The 18,936-nt window shown below is 42.4% G+C and overlaps 2 protein-coding genes across 2 annotated transcripts; one reads left to right on the top strand and one right to left on the bottom strand.

Annotated features, from left to right (window-relative positions):
- The first annotated feature begins 587 nt into the window (after positions 1 to 587).
- On the top strand, positions 588 to 6,757 carry tgfb5 (transforming growth factor, beta 5). The gene is made up of 7 exons (XM_072663544.1): positions 588 to 1,091; positions 1,880 to 2,043; positions 2,185 to 2,317; positions 3,488 to 3,598; positions 3,796 to 3,973; positions 5,536 to 5,689; positions 6,109 to 6,757. The coding sequence occupies exons 1-7, from the start codon at positions 743 to 745 to the stop codon at positions 6,265 to 6,267; spliced, it is 1,248 nt and encodes a 415-aa protein (XP_072519645.1). The 5' UTR covers positions 588 to 742; the 3' UTR covers positions 6,268 to 6,757.
- Positions 6,758 to 11,326: 4,569 nt separating this feature from the next.
- On the bottom strand, positions 11,327 to 17,419 carry kcnk4a (potassium channel, subfamily K, member 4a). The gene is made up of 7 exons (XM_072663411.1): positions 17,231 to 17,419; positions 16,867 to 16,981; positions 16,598 to 16,758; positions 15,732 to 15,915; positions 15,234 to 15,370; positions 14,754 to 15,031; positions 11,327 to 14,207 (listed from the first exon to the last, which is right to left on the bottom strand). The coding sequence occupies exons 1-7, from the start codon at positions 17,417 to 17,419 to the stop codon at positions 13,625 to 13,627; spliced, it is 1,647 nt and encodes a 548-aa protein (XP_072519512.1). The 3' UTR covers positions 11,327 to 13,624.
- Positions 17,420 to 18,936: the final 1,517 nt, after the last annotated feature.

The raw sequence follows: 18,936 nt of genomic DNA, 5'->3' as shown, positions 1-18,936 counted from the left end.
CCGAAGAACGAAACGGTTAAGTGTGTGTGGAGCGGTCTGTGTGTCGTGGGAAAGTTAAGTGGGGAGTAACATTAAGAAGAAAGTAGTTTAACTAAAATAGCGACTCCTCACAAAGCTCCGAACCGCAAGAATCCAAACCACACTGGAGGTCCGACAGAAACCCTGGCGAGTAAAGACGGTTCCGATCCTTACCGCGCTAAATATTTAAACTGTTGAGGAGAGGAAGAGGCTCTGAGAATAATGCAGAGGAGCAGAAAGGACGTCAGTAACATCGTCCAGATACGACATGTAGGTCTTTTATAACACTTTTCGAGGAGCTGCAGTGGAAATGCTGGTGGTTAATCCTGCTGTCCTCTAAAATGGACTTTCTCGTGTCAGTCTACCTGAAGGGTGCCGGGTGGTGTAGCCTACGCGATGCTAAGCGCGATGTGGTCGCTGCTAGTTGAAGCTGTACACTGAGCGTAGCTAACTCGGTTTGAACTGGGCTAACTTTGCGCAAACAGACCAGGCTGCAATGCGAAAGCTGTCCGCGCGCGCGGCAACGTAAACCAGCTTACGCGTGAAGGAGGTAAAAAACCGTGCACGCGAGCGCCACGCGGGGTGGTGAGCAGGTGAAGGCGGCGGCGCTGCTCCTGCTGCCCACGCACGCACACGCGCACACACTCAAGCGGTCCGGTCACTCCGCGAAGAAACTGCTGCTCTCCCCCTCTCTGCTCTCTTCCTCTCCGCTCGCCTTTCAGCCATGTGGTTCATCAACCTCATCCTGCTCGTCCTGAAGCTATCCGTCTCGGCCGAGGGCTTCTCCACGTGCCAGTCGTACGACCTGGAGGAGCACAAGTCGAAGCGCATTGAGGCGGTGCGCGGGCAGATTCTCAGCAAGCTACGCATCCGCTCGCCCCCGGACCCCGAGAGCGCCCCGGCGCCGCACGCCGTGCCCGTGGAGGTCATGCTGCTCTACAACAGCACGAAGGAGCTGCTGAAGGAGCGCGCGCGCCACGCCGAGGCCGCCTGCGAGCGCGAGAGCAGTGAGGAGGACTATTACGCCAAGGAGGTGCAGCGCGTGGACATGCTGCCCCAGCGCGCGGATAACAGTCAGTACAGCGCGAGCTCTGCTCGGGTGTTTTTGTTTTTTTTTGCTTGTTAATCACTGCGGGAAAGATGCAGTGCACTGGTTTTAGCTGATATAATTATCAATTATCTTTGTTTTTGTTTGTAGGGTAAAGTGTTTGTATAATGGGGCGAAGTGAAACCATTGGATATATTTGCTTTAGCTGGCTAAGATGCTCATAGACGATTATTATAAAAATATTAAAAACGTAGACTTTTATGGTACTCTTGGTAATTTAGTAGTTGAACACGATGAACAGGATTTTGGGGTGCAGGTCAGATATTTGTAGTTTCCGTTAACATAAATAAAAATCCATTCAAATGTTTCATAATTATATTTTTGAGAGTTAGTACAGTATAAATATATATATTTTATAAAGTAACACGTGTTTTACAATTTTATAATTGTGCTGATGTTCATTCAGTCACTGTCGTTTTAATAAATACACGGTTTAACAAGCTTTAAGATTCATGGGATCTTAAAGCTTTCAGGATTCATGTGAACTACAGTTCATGACGATACGTAAAATAAAGTTGCACATAGTCACGTAACACTGTGTTGTTGAAAGTTATAATTGGCTACATGTCGCTGCACGCAACCTCTTGTGCTTTGTGACTGAGTTCAGGTGGTCGTTGATGTAGTGGTTTAGTACGTATTCTGTGCAGCGACATGGCTCTAGCAGGTTTGTGAGAGGTTCAGGGTTTGTAGGAGAATGGTATTTGCTCTGTCCGAGGCTGCTGTCTGAGCCTTGCACTCCCCTTACTCACGCAGACGCGATAAACCCCCAGTCCCACAGTCCGTACTTCAGAGTGGTCCGGTTCGACGTCACCAACGTGGAGAGAAACTCCAGCACGCTCGTGAAGGCGGAGTTCCGCATCTTTAGGGTTCAGAACGCGCACGCGCGCGCCACCGAGCAGCGCGTGGAAGTCTACCAGGTGGGTCATTACCGTGGACATGAACATAAACACTGACCTGCAGTTCGCCCAGAGTAAAGAGTGCTGATCTAGCATAATCATCATCATCATCATCATCATCATTATTATCATCATCATCATCATCTCTCTCACTCCCCTCAGATTCTGAAGTCCGATGACGTCACCAGCTCTTCCCAGAGATACATAGACTCAAGAACTGTACAGCCACAAGCCAAGGGGGCGTGGCTGTCTGTGGATGTCACTGAGACTGTGAAGGAATGGATGGCTTTCAGAGGTCAGTGGGTTCAAGTGGGCACACCACAGCCCCACAGCATTTCTAATCATTTCCCTTTGCTGTCAAACTTCTGAAGCTCTTCTCCTTTAGAAATCTGCAAATAACATCACAGAGCAAGATATTGTAATCATATCTCTTTGTTGTCATACACTGTATGTCCAAAAGTGTCCAGACACCCCTTCTAATTAGCTACTGTACTGCAGTTACTCTAAGATGCGCCCATGCTGACACAGCCATTCAATTGTCTGCATCATCTACATAGAAAAGCACTGTCAGAATGGGACACTCTGGAGTTTGAGTGGTGTTTGTGATTCAGACCTAATTACCCAACATCAGTAGCTGATCTCAGTAATGATATCATGGCTGAATGCAATCAGATCCTCCCAGCAATGTTCCAAAATCTAGTGTAAAACCATACCAGAGGAAGAGAGGCTACTACTGCAGCAAACTGCTATTAATAGGGATGTAAGAGGAAGAATTCTCATGGCGGATTCAATTCTTTCACAGCTAAACTGGTTAGTGGCTGATATTTTGGGACCATTTTATTAGCCCTATTATTTAATCAGAAGCTCCTACTTTGTGGGCTAAATAAATACATGATCACATTGACTTAATTCACAATATACATAATATAATTTGCTTTTTAATGTGCTGAATGTGCACAAAAAATCATTTCCTAAATAATATGAAATTAAATAAATAACTATACTGAACTCACTAACATGAAAATAATATACTGGACATTGTTGGTTTAGAGCGAAAATTGACAGATTCTGGCTGATTTTGATTGTGCATTCCTGCCAGAGGTGTCTGCAATCTTTTGGACATGGAACATTTCAAATGCTGCGCTTACACAGCAGGTTAGAGTGGCCCAAACTCACAGATGTGTTATGTGTGGTATTGAAATCTGATACATATCCAATGCATGGCAATGCGACTCAGTCTGAACACCAGATCAGAATTTACGTGGCTTTTATGTCAATCCAACTTGACATTCATTATGTTCAGATGTTCAGACGAATGCAGAATATTGGTTACATTTACAAAAACGCATGAATTTGGTGAGAAAATCAGATTTGGGCCACTTTACCTGCTGTGTGAAGCCTTAACATAGTCTTTTTCCAATTCTGTGTGAAGCCAGTAACTGTGTCTCATTATCCTCCCACTCAGAGAAGAACCTGGGTCTAAAGCTCAGCGTTCATTGTCCTTGCTGCACGTTTGTGCCATCCACGAACAACATCGTGCCCAACAAGAGCGAGGAGCTAGAAGCTCGCTTTGCAGGTCAGAGATTTTCTGTTTTTGATCTTCTTGGTTTCAGTCTCATTTCACATAGTATGCTCTTGTTCTGGACCTAGCCTGGAATGCCTGTTTCTCTCACACTGCAGGAACAACCTTATTATGGAACAACCTTATTATTATTATGAACAGTAGTTTAGTTGAAGGAATGGAGTTTAAACCACTGTTCCTCCATGTCACAGGTGTTGATGATGACCTGATTCGGCAGAGCAGGAGGCCAGGGGCCACTAAAGGTCAGATAGAGTTCAGTACTAAAACGCCACACCTCATACTGACCCTGCTGCCCACGGACCGGTTGGACAACCCCAGCAAAAAGCATCGCAAAAAGAGGGCGGCAGCTGACACCACGACATGCTCAAGGTAGCATTCAGAAGACAGCTACAGTGTATTGTGTGTGATATCTTGTATGAAAGAGGCAGTACAACACTGCTGTACTGTGCACTGGCTGACATACAGTGTATCCACTGTTTGCATGCAGTGACTTGCTTAGGGAGTGCCTTGTGTTTAAGCTTGGAACAAATTGCAGAGATGTGCAATCATTCTTAATATGCATTTCATTCCTGTTTAACTGAGTAGAGATAGATACACACATTATACTGAGAAAAAAATCCTGAGTGATTTCCAGTGCTGTGCAATTTTTGAGATACACAATATGTACAAATGTTTGGGGACACCTCCTCTAATGAAGCACTCGGCTACTTTAAGTTGCACCCATTGCTCATGCAGACGTGCAAATGCACACACACAGCTTGTCTAGTCCATGTAGAGAAATGTAGCCAATAGAATAAGACTTTCTGGAGCAGATAAACGTTAGGCACCATGCCTAATGTAAGGTGTGGGATGGAGGGGTATAATTCTCCCAGCATTGAGCTATGGAGCAGTGTTCTCTGGAATTAAGTTGCTCCATACAGTATTTTGGGATATGTTAGGGAGTTGGAGATGAGGTGATGTGTCCCAATTCTAGGTACTAAAACAGAGGTGTAATAAAAGTACACTCTCAAAAAATAAAGATGCTGCTTAAGGGTAATTGATGGACGCCACAGAAGAACCATTTCTGGTTCTATAAAGAGCAGTTTTGTGTAAAGAAGCTTTTAAAGTTATGAAGAAGTTGAGCCGAGGGTCTTCATGCTCACATCTCTTTTACAAAAATGGTTCTTCTATGGCATCATTCAAAGAACCCTTTGTAGCACCATCATTCAGTCAAAGAACCTTCTCCATTGCCTGACTGCACCACCTACTAACAAAATAAAACCACAGGCCCAGTGATTTTTATAAAAGGCCCATTCATTTGAGCATGGGATACATAAGCCTCCCTTCCCACCTGAACTGCTCCCAGGTGCAGTGGGTTCCACAAAAGATGACAAGAAGAAACCTCAGATGACAAGAAACCATAATGACTGTTCTTTATAATCCAAGCAACTTAATTGTTACATCGGTCCAGTGCGCTGCCACTATGGCATGGGGGTCACAAATTTGCATCTCGCATCGTAAGCCATGCTGCACTGCCCAGCAGTGGGGCCTGAGAGAGCACAACTGCCCATGCTCTCTCCCTTTACTCTTAAAGCAATGTTGGCCGGCACAGGCATCTGTTAGCTGGTGTGGTGGCGTCAGCAACCCAGCACTTTCCTCCGAGAGTGTCGGCGGATGCCACACTGGGGCCAGTTCGAAAACAAGGAGTGGCTGGCTTCACATGTCTTGAGGGATATTTAAGCACATTACTGTAATATTGAACCTTCCTGAATTTATAAATATATTTTTGTACCTTGTCAAGTTTGTTGAGGTGGTCTCAAAAATCATGAGTTTAGAGCAGGGAATCCTGGCTTATCCTGTATGAATCCAGCAGTCAAATCCAGTGCAGAATGCTTTACAGATGAAATAGTGCCTTACTTTTCGCTTGTCATTTCTTGTCTGTTCTCCCACAGGAATGCAGATCAAAGCTGCTGTCTGAGATCTCTGTATATTGACTTCCGTCGGGACCTAAACTGGAAATGGATCCATGAGCCAAAAGGATATCGTGCAAATTTTTGTGCTGGGAACTGCCCTTACTTGTGGAGTGCAGACAATCACTACAATATGGTGCGTAGATGAAATGCTTTACACTAATCAGCCAGGAGTTGCCCAAGTCCAGTCCTAATGATCTTTTGCGCTGGATAATTTAATTACATCCCTAATCTAACAGACCTGACCCATTTAATTAAGGCTTTCAAGAGCAATGCCAAGTGTGGGCTAAAGGGGTATAAAGCCCCCCAGCATTGAGCTGTGGAGCAGTGAAACTACTGTGTTCTCTAGAATGATGGTGCTCCATCCAATGCATTTGAAATGAGATGGGGAGTTGGGGATGAGGTGGGGAGGTGATCATCCAACATCCTGATCAACACTTTTGTCACTAAATGCAACCAGATCCTTGCAGCAAGGCCTCACAGCCTAGTAGAAAACCTCTCCTGGACAGTAGACTCCAACAAAAGCGTGTGTATGTTTTTCTCTTCCTCTCCCAGATTCTGCCACTCTATAATAAAATGAATCCTGAGGCTTCAGCGTCTCCCTGCTGTGTGCCCCAGGACCTGGAGCCCCTCACTATTGTTTACTACCTGGGCCGGACCCCTCGGGTGGAGCAGCTCTCCAACATGGTGGTGAAATCCTGCAAATGCCGCTGATCGCTGGAGGTACGGGAGCAGAGCTACTGGAGAGATGGAGGTTTTTTGGCTGGTGTGCGGGAGAAGAAATGAGAGGACACGATAGGCAGGATGGACAGTGTCTCTGGACACCAGGAAGAGCAAGGAAATACATCTGAGAGCCTGGTGCACATGCTGTTTCTCAGGTTTCACTCATCTTGAGGTGATTCAGAGACTCGCACAGCATTCCTTGAGAAAGACAAGCTACATTTCCTAAAAACAAAACTGTTTTGGGTTAGTCCTAATCAGTCATACTGTTCTTCAGATTGCAAACAGTTTATATCATAGTCTTTAGTTTGATACAGCTTGAGTAAAAATAACGCGTTCAGGAGGTGGTGGTCATGAAAAAAAAGCGCCAAGGCATTTTTTCCTGTGTGCTGCTTGTATAGAGTGTGGATCTAGTTGTGCAAGAGCAGTTTAGAGCGGTTTATATTTTTGATTACAGCAAGTGTAAATATTTTTCCCAGACAGGTAAGGGTTGTATATGTTTATATATCAAATATAATAAAATTTGATTACTTAACTTGAATTTGACACCTTTAATCGACTTGACAAAACAATGAATTTTATTTAAATGTGAATGGAATTAATGGGAATATTAGAATTAGGAGCATCAGGATTTACTGTACCAGAAGTTTGGACACACCTGGTTGAATGTGTGCTGATCATCATCTTAAAACTATTTGATCCATATGCCTGAGTGACCATCTTTTTGTTTTCAAAACAGTGGAAACAGGGGACACATTCGTGTCCACTGTGGTTATGATATAGTGTGGGGGGTTTCAAGTAGACTTAAGCTGCAGGACCGTGCCAATGTCTGTGTGTGAGGGTGAAGATACCTCTCTAATCATGCAACTACAGTATGTTAATGTACATTAATACATAATCATTTACTCATTTAGCAAAACCGTTCAGTGTGCAATTTAGGCCTACTTGAAACCTCCCGGCCCGACAGCCTAAATATGGTGGATAACTGGTCATCCTAGCATTTAGATGAAAGGTTTCTAAGATGATGATCAGCACGGATTCAAGCAAACTTCAAACTTACATCAAACTTTTGATTGGTACTGTGTATTTACATATTTAATGTCTTATGTACTTATATTTGTTTATTTACTTACAATCCTTCTCCTGCTTACATTTATTTAGTTATATAATTTTTATATATATTATATACATTTATTAATTAGCATATACATTAGCTTACTTACTTTTATTTATTGATTTACTTTATTTACTGAGCACACCTATTTACATTAGTCATTTATTTACTTATTTATTCTGTTTGCTAACTGCATTAGTAAGTACTCTAGCTGATACTGGGCTGCTTTCTGTGTTGAGTACCTCTCCTGTGGTCAGGGCTGCAGATGTCCGCTGTAAACAGGATGTGACCGCCCGGGCCTCACGGTCTGTGGTCACGCGTGGCACAACAGAGAAGGGCAAAGGCTGATAGAGCTCCTTTCACTCCCTCTGTATCCTCTTTAGACCTTTGAAATATAGGTCACAGCAAGCTGGACGTCTCTGTAAATACATCACGTCCACGTCTGCTGTCCTGTACTGCTGAATAATGCTCTTTTCAGCTGCTCGGTTGGCCTACATATAACATATGCCCATATGCCCCCCCCCCCAATCTAAACCTATAAAGCCTTAGTGTATCCTTTAAAAACCAGCCATATAGGTCTTGGCATGGCCAGCCGCTGTTTGTTTTTGAGCGGAGACATTAAGTTTTTTGTGCTGTTATAATGTTTATCTGTGGAGCTCTGCGGCCTGGGAGGCCGATCGTTGGGAAATGAGAGGCTTTCTGTGTCTGGCTGCCAGAGTCCAAACCAGCGCATGCCTCCGTCTTTTCGAGCCCTATGAAAACAACTTTTTATAACCCAGGACGAAGTGGATGCTGAGAAAGAGAGAGAGAGACTCTGTTAAATGCAGTTACATAAGCGGCTTCTATATCCAATCAACAAAAATATCGTCTCCAGGCAACTGCTCAGTCATCGTGGTCCGCTGTCCGCACACAGAAGACACAGCTTTAAAAAATGCAGAGGTTGGTCTCTGAAGCTCTCTAGGTTAAAAGGGGAGACTGATCCAGGTCAAGGCTAGATAGGCTTTGAACTAAAATGTCATAGCCTGTTCACACAGCTCCTTCCTACCTTTTTCTGCTTCCTTCCCTTCAACCTACACAAGCCACAAAAAATAAACCATGGCAGGCGTTAATTTAGATGAGAGTCATTTCCATAGCCTTCTCACAGGCTCTTACTAAAAGTGTAGTCTAGTGAGGTCAGGTTATGCAACTTCAGATGATACACGTGTGGACATGGCTCAAAGAATACGTGAGCAGTTAATTGTAATTCAGTACATAATTCAGTGGAAAGAGCTAGTGAATACTGACTGTTCTCTACGTACTTTGTTCAACTGCTGTTCAGTTTCGGAGAAAGTGCCTGGCTTGACTGCATCTGTTTTTCTCCTGGTTAATACATTTCATTAAGTGGCTTTCAAATGACACACTCGAAGCAAAAAGGTCACTAAAATAATATATGTATTATATATTATTATAATAAAAAAGTATTGGGACACCAACACATTGCACATACGGAAGCTTTATGACATCCCATTCTAAATCCTTAGGCAGTAATATGGAGTTGGTCCCCCTTTGCAGCTCTAACAGCAGGTCTGGAACTCTGCAGTTATTGAGTCAGCAGGGCGTTGAAGACCTTCATGCACTATACGCCTCAGCACTCGGCCCTGACCCCACTCTGTAACTTTACATGGTCTGCTACTTTGTGGCTGAGTTGCTGCGATTCCACTTTTCAGCAATACCGCTCACAGGTGATGGTGGAATATCTAGGAGGGGGGAATTTTGTTGCAACGGTGGCTTTCTGCTACAGTACCACACTGGAATTCAGTGAGCTCTTTAGAACCACCCATTCTTTTACATTCGTTTGGCCTATGTGTAAAGGCAGACTGCATGGCAAGATGCTTGATTTTATACGCACATGGCAATGGGACTGAATGAAACATCTGAATTCAATGATTAAGAGGTGTCCCAATACTTTTGTTTTGGGACCATCTACAAGAGGTTTATCAGGAATTTGTAGTTCTGTATAAAACCATTGCCTTTTCAAAAACACCTTTGAAGACTTTTTTTGTTAAGAGCATAGCATAACCATAGATGTATATAGCTATAAATGTATCATCAAAATCGACTGATAAAAAGTTTAAAGCTTAAAGATATTAAATACATAATATGGATTTTTAAATATGGACTTTTCTCTGTAGATCTCTGGTTATAAAAGTAGAAATTCATCATAGAAAAGAGCCAGGTTATGGCTCTATAAAAAGCATTGCCTTTATTAAGGGTGTATATATATACAATAATACCCCACGTATTATATTTAATAGAATATTTAAAAAAAACAACATGGACGGAAGGACACTTGACACAAAGTATTGAGTACCATGCTGATTATTTTTAGAAGCAGAACTGAGTCTAGATTTGTTTGGAAACCCCTGGTTCTTGAGTTTGAATATTGCAGTAATGAATCCCACCATTTTTGTGTTTGATATAGCAGCAAAAAAGCATCTTTTCCCTCTGAACCAGCCTTAAGGCATTCCTGAGTGGGTTGTGGAATTCTGTATTTAGACATGACATCATTTTACTTTCTGCGTCATTTCTTAGAGTTCATTGCAGAAAAACCAAACCAGCATTACAAAGCTTACACCACTGTGCCACAATCGGAGGTGGTTTCACAATAGTTCACAAAGAAAGTCCTTTCCTTCATTTAATGAAAAAAAGACGTATTAAATGTCTAAGTCCTGCAATTCTTAATAGTCCTGAACTTCCTGTTTTACTGGTCCTTTGATTGTCTATAAGCTGTGAATGGTTTAATCACTTGTAAAACTGTTCCTGGGTGGTTTCTCTGAAAGGAAGGTTTCATTTACATAATGAATGTTCTGGAAACCCGGAGTAGATGAATCAGGCTTGTTTTATACTCTACAGTTTGTAAAGACAGGTTCTATAAGTGAAAGTATCTACATATATACCTTATGTTGCTTTAGCAGAATATTTAGACCATTGAAAAAAGCATGAAAAGGACTGATAAATGGCTGTACAGTCCTTAAGTGTACGGAGAAAGGTCAGCATGGCTAAACAAAGGGAAAAAAACACACTGAAAAGCAGATTAGAAATGATTTTTTGGGTGAGACAGATTGGGGGAAAGGCATCCATGCCCAGACGTCAGTTCTCTGGGTGTAGGGAGGCAGTGTTAGGTGGGGCTGAGCTGTAGGCCCTCAGAGGTAGAAATTAGGGGAGCTTTGCCGGCCCTGTGGCGAGGCTCCTCACTAAACCACCATCATGTGTTTGTCCTCTTGCCTCTAAATACCCCCTTCACTAAGCGCACCCGCCACTTATCCCCGCAGTCAAGCTTTCCAGGGCCTTACAAAAGCCATTCCTGGAGCTGTCTCCCGCTGGCCTGCAACATTTTTCTCTCTCTCTCTCACTCTCATCTGCCACCCTGGGCATTTAAAAGCTCATCTGGCCGGCACCTTCCAATTTGTTTGGACTTTTCCATAAACACCTTGTTTGTGTTTTTGCGATCTATCTCAAGTTTTGTTTACGTAATGTAAAAAGAGGGTTTGAGCAGATGTATGGAGGCCTATTCTGGGAAAGGGAGAGTTGTGTAAAGAATCAGGTTACTGTGTGTGTGTGTGTGTGTGTGTATGGGAGTGTGTGCGTTTAATTTCTGACCCAGCCTTTCAACCACAGAATTAGTGTATTCTACAGACTTACATCTACAGTTCACTCAGTCTCTACTAGGCCTTCAGTACACAAATGTCTGGATCATGTTCAGTAGATGATGTCAAATAATATGGAGAAACGGGTGAGAGCTTCAAGGAAATGCAATGCAAGGAATTTTGTTGGACAGCCATAAGAGGGCGCCATCCATTCATTCACTGTTCACTACTGTTCAAAACTGACCCTGCCTGACCCTGAACTGCTTTTAGAAGAAAACATTGAGCAGTCATAAATTACATCCATTTCCATTAATGAACAATAATCATGTAATCCACAATTCTGTGTCACACATCTGACATGGATTAATAAAATAACAGAACATACAACGCATTTCAAATATTTGAACAGTACAAACTCATTTCCTCATTAAGGAAGCTTTGGCAATGTCATGCATGCCACGAATGGGAAATATGAAGTGCAAATGAAAAAATCACAACAATCATAAGATACTGTATGACTTAATAAAAAAACACATCATAAACACATCATAAAAAGTAAAAAAAAACATCACAGAAACAAGATGTGGTAAATTTAATGGTATATGTGCATAAAAGGTCTGTAAATATAGTAATAAACATGATCTACGTTCAGGGCACAGAACTATTTCAGAAGCACTGAATGTTATTTGTGATTTTGGAAAGCACGTACATGGGGATGCTACGGCTATCAGAATTTCAATATACACTTCTGGGACAAAAGTATTGAGACACCTGCTCATTTATTGTTTCTTCTGAAATCAAGGGTATTAAAAAGAGATTATCCTCCTTTTGTTGGTGGAACTGTATCTGCTGTCCAGGAAATGCATTCTGGATCACTGCTGTGAAAATTTGATTGCATTCAGCAACAAGAGAATTAGTGAGGTCAGGATGTTGGATGATCACCACCCCAACTCCACCCCAGTCTCCAGTTTCAATGCTGGGAGGCTTTATACCCCTCTAGCCCACACCTGGCATTAGGCACGATGCCAACAGGTTCATGTTTATTTGCTCCAGGGAGTCCTATAGTCTATTGCCAATGTGTCTCTACAAGGACTAGACAAGCTGTGTGTGTGTGAGTATTAGCACATCTGCCTCAGTACTGTACATGAAATGGTTATGTATATGCTGTTTGATACTCGAGACATTGTTTTCTAATAGTTCTGCTCTAAAGTCTTTTAAGGATCAGCCATGATACATGCGCTATTGTGGTACATGCAGGGTATTATGCTTCTGAAGCTCTATTTGTGTTGTACACAGACCCCTTAGTTCCTATTACCACCACTGAATCAGCAAATCTATCTACAATTAAGCATTTCTCACCAAATCCACTCTGAATGACGTTGTTCTCAGCTTAACAATGACCTTATCAAGAACTTTTAAATGACTGTAAAAATTTCCATTGAACTTGAAAACCTGGTAATTGTGTTCCAACAAAGCAGTATCCTACCAGACTGGACAAAAGGACAGATAGTAAGAGTGCTAAATACAGTATCCTTAAAAACTTGATCACATGATTCTGTGATTACAAATCCCATGAACATAACAGTTCATTTACTCAGTTTATGGCCACAAATGTTTCTGCTTTGGTGCTCTCACATTTCCTTGTGAGATTGGGGAGTGATGTGCTAAACATCACTGTGTGTATGAATTCACCCACTTTGCACAACTGTACTGTACTGTGAACACGATGGAATTTTACTGCATAAGGCCTGAATTTTTTAACAGTACATTACTGTTTCAAATTAAACATTTTGCTCTAAACAGAAATGACAAAGTACCACTTAGCACTTCACATCTTTGAATCTTTGAATAGTGTGTTTATAGTGTGTTTAATATCTTAGAAAACTCACCTCCCTGACCATTCAGCTCCCAGCTCCTTTAAAGCACTGCAGACAAGCCACTTCCACACTCTGGACTGATATCTGTTCTTTGTTGACCACTGGTGTGTAATAACTGGTTTATAGTGGGTGAATGTGCTATGATTCGAGTTTCTATGCCGTGTGTGTGTGTATTAGCATTAGCTTTAACCTCCACTCAGCTCTGAATGTGCTTTTCAGTGCTGGTTTAAAAACAAAGAAAGGCGTGCAGTTCTCCCGCTGGTAAAACAGAACGTTTCATCGATAGTTTTAAAAAGTTACAGATATTATGGTCTGTTTTTGTGTTACACTGTGAAACAGTCCCACCCTGTAGACTCTAAATTCTATTATTTACCTTCTGAGAACGTCCTTACTGCTGCCGGCTGGGCAATCATGTCTGCCCATAGCGCCTTGAGGACACCAGATGGCGCTTTGATGGCCACTTGTTTAAATTGGGACATCCCTAGCCTCCATACAAACAATTAACCACTTTAAAATAAAAAATGTCAAAAGACAGACATTTACCTTATTTGTGCCATAAAGCAGCAGTCACGCTTATTACATTGGCCATTTTGAATTGACCAAACTGCAGTCTCCTCTTATGGGTCCTCCTCTTCCACTAACAAGCCGCTGACTGCAGTGTACGACAATACAAGCTTCATATTTTCTGTGTTTCTGACAGAAAACTACAGAAGTGCTGACTTTGAAGCACAGAATCAGTTTTTCAGTGGTGGGGGTGTCGGGGGGTTTGATGGGGGTTGAAGTTCACTGCTGCACTCTCTCTGTAGTCCTGCAGGACTTCTGTAGGGAAGCTGCCTCCTCATGCTTCTCCGTTTTGGCTTGCGAGGTCGGTTAGACCCACTCCCGGACGGTTTGATGCGGTCACTCAGAGTGTCCGAGGACTCGTCGATGTAGGCCAAGTTCTCGCCAAAGAAGTCCAGGAGAGATGGGCGCTGGGGAGAAGAAGGGGAAGATGGAGTAGGAGAAGGAGGGAAGGGAGAAGGAGGAGGAAGAGCTGAATAGCTTGCAACCAATACAACAGGGATGTCCTTCTCGCTTAGAGGCCTTTTCTCAGTAGTCTCAGGCCCAGAGACAGAGCCAGACTCCTGAGAGTTCCAGTCTGATTCGGACCAGGATCCTGACGACATCTCGGATCTGGAGTCTGACCCAGAAACTGATCTGGATGCGGACCTTGATGCAGGCTTGGATTGGGACCTCAGTTCAGACCGGGAGACAGGCCTGGACCTTTGACCTGATGTCAGCCTTGATCCAGGCCTCATTTCATACTTCGCATATAACCTGGGCAAAGACAACCTCACATTATTACACTGTCAGTAAGCCGACCCTCTAATGCATGATTTAGAAAGAACAGGAAAAATATGTATGCTGTTGCTTACGTATGTTTACATAAGTGTAGTGATGAGTAAAGTAATTTCAAACAAGCAGTTTAAAATTACTGGCATTGCCGAGACAGGGAGGCAAGCTTGGAGAACATTCGTCTGGAGTTCGGGGCAGCTTCGGGCTGAAGCCGAAAGCCCCCCATTGCATAAAATTAGAGCCACGGAAGACGAAGAGAGGAGACGAGGCAAGTTGTTCCTTGCAGAAGTGAAGGGGAGAGGGGAGGATATATAGGGCCTGGGTCTTGGCTAATTTAACATATTCGTTTTATGTGGAAGTTTGACTAATATGTCCACCATATTTCTAATATTTCTAATTATTCCTTTAACTGGAACGTTTTCTATTGGTCCAATTATTCTAAATATATATAGAAAGTATAAAACAAAGTAGATGTTTTTAAACAGTATAAATGATGATGCACCAAATGAAGAGGACAGCAGAGCCCACCTGGTATCAGATGCAGTGTTATATCGGGAACCAGGCCAGCTCACAAACAAATGCCCATTTTCCTTGACAGATTCAGTCTCAAGGGAGACCCCATGAGGAAGCCCATCCACAGCCAACCTTGGGTGCCGATGGTGGGCGCCATGGTGGCGTTTCCTTCTGCGTCTGCGCTGGAGCTGGAAGGGGTCATTAAGGTCCAGAGGGACAGGGATACGGAAGTCCATAGACATGTTCTGGATGTTCTGAGTCCAATCTGTGGCGTGAGCTCTCAGCTCTTCCATCTATGGACAGGACAGGGGTCAATAAATGGAAATAAATGAATGAAGAGTTTAATAATATATAATACATTCATATAAATACAATACAACTTCAGTCCTGATAGGGGTCGTCTACAGCAAAACAGCAGGCTTTGTTCAGAAAAGTATGAAAATATTTAGGAATATTTAGAAATGTACTATAAAATATGAGGTTTATAAAACCCACCTCTGCCCTAGTCTTCTTGGAGAGCACTCTGAGCCAGTTGCCTATCATAGTGAGGATGGAGGCGAAGTACGCCAAACCAAACACAATCCACAGCCACACCAGCGGTTTGTAGATAGCAGTGCCATCTCTACGATTGTCTAGGGCAGTTAAAATGTACAAACAACTTATTTCAGACTAAAATTCAATTAATATGTAGGGCCTGAAGTGGCTAATGAAACAGCCATTAAATCTCTAACTATTTGACTTTATTAGGAGTAGATACCAAATGATCAACCCTTATCCAAATGTACGCTCTTGAATAAAATCATTTTTACTCAGGCTGACTTAATCAGCTTGTTAAAGCTTAAATGTTATTAACTTCTCAAATCACCAGGGGAAATGAGCTAAATTACAGAATCTTGAGCATGCCGGGAGAAAATTTCTTCCAAGGCTTCCCGCAAACCCAATGCAAATGCAATCTCCTGCCCATCTAACATCATTAAGAGGGTAATTGAGTACCTGCTACATAATCACCAAAGCCCACAGTTGTCAGCGTGATTACTACAAAGTATCCTGCCTCCAGAAGACTCCATTTTTCCACTTCCTGAAACACCACGGTTGGCAAGGCGATGAAGATCAAACAGCCAATCAGAATGGAAAAGACAGCAGAGATGACCCGTACACTGGTAGCGCTCACCCTTTTCTGCAGTTATTGAAGAAGAGCAGAGAGAGCATAGCTGTTATCCAAACATATCTCCATAATCTTGAGGTAGAAATTATTCAGTTGGCCAAGACCATAGTCTCAGCTATCGCTTCTTAGTCTTGAAACCTGACCTCAAAAAAGCTTTTCTCACTCTGAGTGATATGAAGGTTGTAATTCTGCCTTTTTTAAACCCAAGTTGGCACAGAACCATATCTAAATATTAACCCTCACTAAGAATGTTAATAAAAATGACTCATGACTGAGTGGATAAACCACCAATCAGCTAATCCATCAATCCAATTAAAATCCTTAAATGTTAAACTGTCGTAGTTAGGCGGGCTGGTTTGGTTGTCAGCGTATCTGGTTACCTAACAGCTCAACGCTCAGTGAGATTCTCTGCCCACTGAGGTGTAGTTAAAAGACTGAGAGGATGCCCATAAATGCTCTGTACCTAACCTTTCCGGTCAGCATATGAACTATTACATATTACTGTATAATGACTATATATGATAAGTCTGTTATCGATCTTTAAAAAAAGGAAAAATGAGCTGTATAACATTTAACACAATTACCGATAGCTATAGCCTATTAAAATAGCATATTTTTGAAGGTGCCGTCTTTAACATAATAAACAAAAGGGATCATTAAAGTGCCATGTAGGTTGTTTTTTTAAAGCTCTTACCAGGAACAGACCCTCTATCTTTGCTACTGCTCTCCGGAGTATGGTTCCCAAGTGATCTCCCACTCCAGCTAACAGAATTCCAAACATGGGGATCCCCACTAGTGCATAGAATATACAAAACAACTGGCCTCCTTGAGTCTTTGGGGAAAGGTTCCCAAAACCTGGGCAGAAAGGAGAACACCATCATGACCGTTTGACTAATAGTTTAGTAATGACACACAGTGTTAAGCAGGCTCTTCTAAGAGGGATGGTGAGCCTGTAAAACTCACCAATGGTGGTGATGATGGTCCCACAGAAGAAAAATGAATTGGACAGATCCCACCTGCTGGTAAAATTAGCCGTACTTCTAGCATCAAGTCCAGCCTCAATTGCATCGACCACTTTCTGCAGAAATTCGAGAGGGTTGCAAGGCATCAGACCACTATACATCTGTGTATACCCTATATGAGTGGTACCCAACTCATCCTCGTGCCCATTTCCTGATTTAATACACCTGATGCAATTAATTAACACGCCATTTCTGAGCTCAGTGTTTTCTTAAATGGTTCTTTATCACTAAAGTTATCTGCTGGAGAAATCCTGCTTTGTGAAATCCCCCTTGCTTTGCTTTTTGACCTGTGCATACAAATGTACCTGAGTGAACTCAGCGAGGCTTTTCTCTCTAACACAGGTGTGGTTGTGCAGGAACTTGTGGCGAGAGCTGAGAAGCTGTCTATAAGCCTTTTCTTCTTGAGGTGTTTCCAGCCAGCCGAACACCAGTGCCCCCATCACCAGATACAACAGCACAGCTGTCAGGATCATCAACAAGGTTGAGCAACGCATGGTTCCTAAGCCCCTTCTCTGGAATTCTGATTCAGGGAGTTTCCTCTGTCATGTCCACCTGAACAATCTGCAGGGAAAATGTAATTGCAAGGGGAAATATGATTGCTAATTAGGGTTTCCTGCCTAACGATGTTGAGATTATACCAGAAGCATGAAAACTGATGTGGAAGAATATACGTGCATGTTCAACACCCATTGCCTTCCTACAATTTAAGTTTGCAGCTTTATTTCATTACTAATTCGTACTAATTGTGAAATATGTAGAACAAAATGAAACATTCACTATTTTAGCAAAAGCTTCAGCACATGTGAATGAGATGCTTGAATAAACCTGTTTGAAAATCAGCGTCTGTCTGCGTTTACACTCTTCAATGCCCCATTACTCCACTTCCATCTTCGTCAGTTTGGCTAAAACAACATGGAGGAAGCCGGTCAGTACCCTGTATCACTGTTGGCAAAAAAAAACACACACACACACTGTGCTGCCAAAAATGTCACAAAAGGAAACATGGTAAAATAAGTAAAACAACACTGGAAGTGCTGTTAGCATAGCATAGCTGCACCAAATCTCATATTTTGTTTTTCGCAGCTTGTACATTAAAACTTTTTTTAAAAACACAGATGGAATAGAAAGCATTGTGTGCCACATTTTGAAAAATAACTTGCTGGTAATGAAAGTATACTGCCGTTTGTATGCCTGTTTTCTACGATTATTATTAGTTATTAGTTATTATTATTAGTATTTTTAATTTGACTGGACAGACAGTCTGAACCACTTACTTACAGATTCTGCTGGCTGTTCTAATCTTGCCTAAACCCGAGGGGTCTCTATTCTGTAGACAAGTTCGGAAATGTGCTTGGATGTACAAACAGATGAAGAACTAGATGTATTTTGGTGTGTTTTGGCTTTCATAGCATATTAGCATATTAACATGACAGTCGGCTACAGTCTAGTGAAGTTTCATTGGCTAACTTTCTCTGAGAAGACTCTAAAAGTTAGGTGTCTCTCTTCTTTCCACATACTACATTTCTTGCGCCTGAATGAATTATTCTAATTATTAGGTTGATTTACACTTAGAAATACATATTATAATGTTTCAAAATAGGCGTATTGCAATGAAATTCACAAATGTAGTAATCTAATGTCTGTTCTCTTGTATGAGATGACTTTTTGAATGCAGGCTCACATAACCTTTGAAAAAATATGTGGAAATAAAGGCTTTCGCCTTTAACCCATCCGTGCAGTGAACACACACAGTGAGCACATGTGCCCAGTGCAGTGGGCAGCCATTGCTGCAGCACCCAAGGAGCAGAGCTTTGCTCCAGGGCTCAACAGTGATAGCTTGCCAAGCCCGGGTATCAAACCCACCACCCTGTCATCAACAGCCCTGAGCTCCAACCGCTGAGCCGCCACTGCCCTAGCATCATTGCTCATGGACAGCTATGGAAACACTGTGAATATGTATGCTGTGACAGCCTCAATATAACATAATACTGGTCAGCTGCAGCTAATGATG

This window comes from Salminus brasiliensis, chromosome 19 (genome assembly GCF_030463535.1).
Source record: "Salminus brasiliensis chromosome 19, fSalBra1.hap2, whole genome shotgun sequence".
Taxonomy (NCBI): Eukaryota; Metazoa; Chordata; class Actinopteri; order Characiformes; family Bryconidae; genus Salminus; species Salminus brasiliensis.
Note: the sequence above shows the minus strand (reverse complement) of the source record. Positions and strands in the feature narration are given on the sequence as shown.

Bases quoted from the DNA above. Each gene is read 5' to 3' on its own strand.
- kcnk4a (XM_072663411.1), bottom strand. From the start codon at position 17,419: ATGCGTTGCTCAACCTTGTTGATGATCCTGACAGCTGTGCTGTTGTAT. The intron at 15,916-16,597 runs GTAAGAGCTTTA...CAATAACTGCAG, and splicing joins AGATAGAGGGTCTGTTCCTG to AAAAGGGTGAGCGCTACCAG. The intron at 15,032-15,233 runs GTGGGTTTTATA...TCCTGTCCATAG, and splicing joins CCAAGAAGACTAGGGCAGAG to ATGGAAGAGCTGAGAGCTCA.
- tgfb5 (XM_072663544.1), top strand. From the start codon at position 743: ATGTGGTTCATCAACCTCATCCTGCTCGTCCTGAAGCTATCCGTCTCG. The intron at 2,044-2,184 runs GTGGGTCATTAC...CACTCCCCTCAG, and splicing joins AGCGCGTGGAAGTCTACCAG to ATTCTGAAGTCCGATGACGT. The intron at 5,690-6,108 runs GTGCGTAGATGA...TTCCTCTCCCAG, and splicing joins CAGACAATCACTACAATATG to ATTCTGCCACTCTATAATAA.